Source organism: Diospyros lotus, chromosome 14 (assembly GCF_014633365.1).
Source record: "Diospyros lotus cultivar Yz01 chromosome 14, ASM1463336v1, whole genome shotgun sequence".
In the NCBI taxonomy this organism is placed as follows: Eukaryota; Viridiplantae; Streptophyta; class Magnoliopsida; order Ericales; family Ebenaceae; genus Diospyros; species Diospyros lotus.
Window position 1 is genome coordinate 35390974 of NC_068351.1, and position 5169 is coordinate 35396142.

At 45.5% G+C, this 5169-nt stretch overlaps 1 protein-coding gene across 1 annotated transcript; it reads right to left on the minus strand.

Moving 5' to 3' along the window:
• Positions 1 to 3269: 3269 nt before the first annotated feature.
• On the minus strand, positions 3270 to 3932 carry LOC127791027 (uncharacterized). Its single transcript, XM_052320757.1, has one exon. The coding sequence runs from the start codon at positions 3930 to 3932 to the stop codon at positions 3270 to 3272; it is 663 nt and encodes a 220-aa protein (XP_052176717.1).
• Positions 3933 to 5169: the final 1237 nt, after the last annotated feature.

Genomic DNA, 5169 nt, shown 5'->3' on the forward strand with positions numbered 1-5169 from the left:
TTAAATTTCAGTATGAGTGTGTATTAATTATTAAAAAATCACTAGGTTTGGATTGGAGCGTAAGCCTAACTTAGAGCTTTCATGCCATGTATGAGAGTTACTAGAACTGGAAACGCTATCATACCCAAACCCGGATGATTAATTTAGTTGTTTTGTATATTAATTGTAATTGGATTTATGGTAGTTGCTTAAATTAGAATCCCGCATATCATGTATGGGGATTGCTTAACCTAGAACTATCATCATCTCTAATTGCATTTAATAACAAACCCTCATATCTGAAATTAAATTAATGTTGCTAATCTTATATGCTAAAATTTGGGAATCAACGGGTTGGTACTGAAATTGTCTTAACTCAAGCACTATCCAAATTCATATTTTTACGTTTAATGTTTATTTCAATTTTTGCCTTACTTTATTTTCTAGTATCTGTTGTCTAAAAACAAAACCATAAAAAATCTTGTTGTCAATTTGTCCAAATGCGTGTGCGTGTGTGTGACATTCTTTTTCTTTTGCCATAAATAAATCTCTCAGTGGACGACCTGGATTCATCTAGAAAATATAAATTTAAATTTGGACTACAACTGCACTCGTACACTGGCGAGTATAAACCTCTCACTAAAATAAAAAAAATATAAAAGTTTTATTATGATTTGTTTTTATTGTGTTTTAATTGCAGGGTGAGAGTGCAGTCAGCGGGGTTGGGGCACGCTTATTATATTCCATCATTCTTCCTTGAGATGAGGACCGCTATTTTCGGAACCCCCTGATGACATAGATGATTTCGAACGCCACTTGGCCATTGTAAGCCCCCCTCCTCTCTTTTTTTTTTTTTTTTTGAGGGTTGCCTATTTAAATTTCCTTATGGCAGGGTGCTCAAGGAGCCGTGGTGGCAAACGCGATGAATCAGGTGCGCATTGCAAAAGCTGAGGCAGAGATCGCTCAGTGGATGAACAAGTCTTGGCAATGGAGTAAGGAAAAACAAGTACTGAACATGAATATCCGGTACTTGGAGTTTGACAGTTCGAACCTTCACATGCAAGTCGAAGGCCTCCAAACCCAACTTCAGGGTCTCACTACAAGGTGCTAATCAGTAGAATCAGAAGCCCAAAAATGGAAGGAGAAATCCGTGGAGCAAGGCCAAGCGTACAAAAATATGACGTCTTCATTTTCTAGTGCTCGGGAGGAGATTGTTCAACTTCGAAGGTCTCTCACCAACTCCGAGGATCAGGTGGCGCAGGCTCGTCAAGAGATATCTAGTCTTGGTGAAAGCAGGCATCGAGAGATCAATGAGGCCGCTCGAGAGGCGGTGAAAGAGTATCGGCTTTCTAATGATTGCTTTCAACGAAAGGAAGCCTACACCAGCTGCTTCTCCAAGCTAGGCTTTTACCTTGGTCGTAGTCTCCTGGAGTCCCGGCGTCCTAGGGAGTCATTTCCTGAAATGGTGTTTTTAGAAACAACTTCACTTGATCCTCCTGACTGGCGGAAGTATGAACCTAACTCATGTGACCCCGATGAGTATATAAGGGTAGCCTTGACAGATGACCTGGCCAACCTGTCTGGTCCGTGGAGTCCTTATGTACCTAATCTGGAGGATACTTCCTGGATTATAGAGGCTTTGTAAACGATTAGGCATAGGTTGGATGAACCTGATGGCGCCCCCCTGAGTCTGCTTCCTCCAGAGTTGGAGCACCTCCATTCTCACAGAGATGATTAGGCCATGCTTTTGCCCATTTTTTTTATTACTATTTTTTTTATTTTATTGAATTCCCATCTCAGTTATGTAAAATGGTGGCCCCATTTTTTATGGATGTTGAACTTTTGGGCCACTAATCTTATGTACGAAAGCTTAGGTGTGCTTGTTTGTCATGTTTAGACATGGGCTGTTATCGCTTATTATATACATATATATATATTTCCTTCCAGTATCTTTTGCACCTATCCTCTTGTCACGGCGTTTTTAAATTTTTCTTCGATTATTCTTGTGTCGGGACGTGCCTTGTTCTTTCTCATGTTCCATGTTTACGAATCATAGATTACAAGAATTGTGGGGAGCCTTCTTGGGGGCACCTGTCTTTTCTCTTACGGATTCGTCTTCCATAGGCAATTTAGGTTTGACCCCGGGTCCGATACATGATCCTTATCAGGCATCCGAGTTTGCCATGAGGCCTAGGCACCGGATCAATTAAGGAGTCGAGTCTAGCTTAGGGGCATATACCGGACTCAAACGAGGGATCCATGTGAGCCTGCAGGCATCGGTGTCGGAATACTTGAAGAAACTATGTCAACCCGGGGTCATAAGCACCAAATTGTCTCTAGGCGACCAGGCATTTGGTGATCCCGGGATGGATCGTAGCACATTTGCTGTTGTGTCCTCCGTCTCTGTCTTTCAAGATTGGTCCACCTCAGGGAATCTTGGTTTGACCAGTGATCTAACACGAGATTCCAACCAGACATTCGAGTTTGCCGGGAGACCTAGGCGCCAAATCAACCAAGGAGTTGGGTCTAGCCAAAAAAGCATAGCACCGAACTCAAACGAGGGATCCGGGTGAGTCTGCGGGCATAGGCATCGGATTTTCTGGCGATCCCGAGCCAATTCGTGGTCATTGGCACCAGATTGCAACTGGGCGACTCAACTCTGGTAAGAAGAATCATGCCGGAATGGCCTTTCTCTTCTTCTTTTTTTTTTTTTTTTGCCTTCCCAGGGTCGGTCTACCTTAGGGAATCCGGGTTTGGCCCGTGATCCAGCGCGGGATTCCTACCAGACATCCGAGTTTACCGGGAGACCTAAGCACCGAATCAACCACGGAGTCAAGTCTAGCCAAAAAGGCATAGCACTGAACTCTAACGAGGGATCCGGGTGAGTCTGCGGGCATAAGCATCGGATTTTCTGGCGATCCCGGGCCAGCTCGCGGTCATTGACACTAGATTACGACTAGGTGACTTGGCCTTTGGGAGCGGGCGGTGCTTAAGACGTTGTACCTGCATTACATTCCATGACACACAAACAGTCGGGCACACAGAGATTTTACGTGGTTCGGCTTATAGTTTTACCTACTCCACGGGAATACAGGGGGTATATTCTTTTATTCGTTTGGGGAGTATTATTACAATGAAAAGTTAGAAAGAATCCCGACCCTCAGCTGGATCGGGCAACGCCTCTGGTGACGGGCTTGGTCCTGTCTCTGGTGCTTCACCTTCTTCACTGGAGTTCATGGCCGGTAGGGCCGGGAATTATCTTTTGAGGTACATGGTGTTCCAAGTTTTGCTTATTGTCTCGCCTTGTAGCGTCTACAGTATGCACATGTTAGGTCCCAACATTTTTCGAATTCTGTAAGGTCCTTCCCAATTAGGTCTGAGTTTCCATTCCTCTCTAAGAGCATTGGTGATGGTTGTCTTCCTGAGTACCAGATCTCCGTCTTCAAGTTTGCGAGGGCGAACCCTCTCATTGTAGTAGTTGGAGACTCTTCTCTGATAAGCTGCCAATTGTCGGCCTTTTCCCTCAATTCATTTAACAGGTCCACGTTCTCCCGTAGACGATCTGAATTACCTTCTTCCCTGAAGGCCATGACTCGAGGTGAGCCAAGGTCTACTTCCACAGGGATGAGTGTGTCAATTCCATATGCCAAGCTGAAAGGTGTTTCCCCGGTGGGTACCCGACTAGTTGTGCGATATGCCCACAAGATGCTGGGGAGCTCATCGGCCCATCCACCTTTTACCTTCTCTAATCGGGTCTTTAAGCCGTGTAGTATGGTCTTGTTGCTTGCTTCAGCTTGTTCGTTCGCTTGGGGGTATGCTACGGATGCCATTCTTAGATTGATTCCCCACCGATGACAAAAAGCTCTGAACGCATCTGAGTCAAATTGTGTTCCATGATCTGTATTGAGTATACGGGGCACGCTGAAACGACAAATAATGTCTTTCCATACCATCCCTTCCACTTTCTTTTCCGTGATGGTTGCTAGAGGTTCAGCTTCTACCCACTTTGTGAAGTAATCTGTAGCTATCAGCAAGAATTTTTGTTAAGCGGATGCCATTGGGAATGGCCCCAGTATGTCTAAACCCCATTACGCGAACGGCAGAGGTTGGAATATCGGCTGGATGGGGGCCGGAGGCTTTACTGTCAGGGGAGCATGTTTCTGGCACTTGTCACAGGTTCGAACTTTCGTGGCGGCGTCTTGCCGTATTGTGGGCCAAAAGAAACCAGCTCGCAGGATTTTCCCAGCTAATGCCCTTCCTCCGAGGTATTCACCACAGTCCCCCTCATGCACCTCTTCCAGTGCCTCTTGTGCTTCCCCTAGCCCAAGACATTTTAACAACGGTATGGAGTACCCTCTTTTGTATAATTTCTGGCCAATTATTGTGAAACGGGCTGCGCTAATTTTTAATCTCCTTGGTTCTGCGAGGGTTACTGGCAGTTCTTGACCAAGCAAATATTTCAGTATTGGGCTTCTCCAATCTTCGATCTCTGTAATGCAATGCACCGCGATGTCTTCCTCTCCTACACTAGGCGGTTGGAGGACTTCCATGTGGATTAGGCATCCGGGGGTGTCTCGGGCAGAGGCTAATTTTGACAGTGCATCTACGTACTGGTTGAGGGACCTATTAATCTGAATCAGCTCGAAATGTCCGAACCTATGGGCGAGTTCTTTCACGTTCTGCAGGTAACGGGCCAACACCGGCTCCCTCGCTTCGTAGGTACCTTGAAACTGTTGTACCACCAGCTGAGAGTCGCAATGGGCCGTCAAGTTTTACCTCTAGTCTTTCTGCTAATGTCATTCCAGCAAGCAAAGCTTTGTATTCTGCTACGTTATTTGTACTGGGGAAGGTGAAGCAAAGCGAGTATTCCAAGATTTCCTGTTCTGGAGAAATCAACATTACCCCTACCCCACTCCCTTTGGCATTTGAGGCCCCATCGACGAACAACATCCATTCGTTATTGTGAGTTTCTTCCGTTGCGGGCGGGTGAGTGCATTCGACTATGAAATCTGCCAATGCTTGTCCTTTTATCACCTTTCTTGGCTCGAAGCTAATATTATACTCACTGAGTTCAATGGCCCATTTAGTCAGTCTTCCTGAACATTCGAGTTTCTGTAGAATCTGTCTCAATGGTTGATCTGTCAATACTGCCACGGCATGGGCCTGGAAGTAGGGTCTTAACTTTCTAGC

What these genes read in the sequence shown, in the direction of transcription:
- LOC127791027 (XM_052320757.1), bottom strand. Translation starts at nt 3,932, where the DNA reads ATGGTATGGAAAGACATTATTTGTCGTTTCAGCGTGCCCCGTATACTC.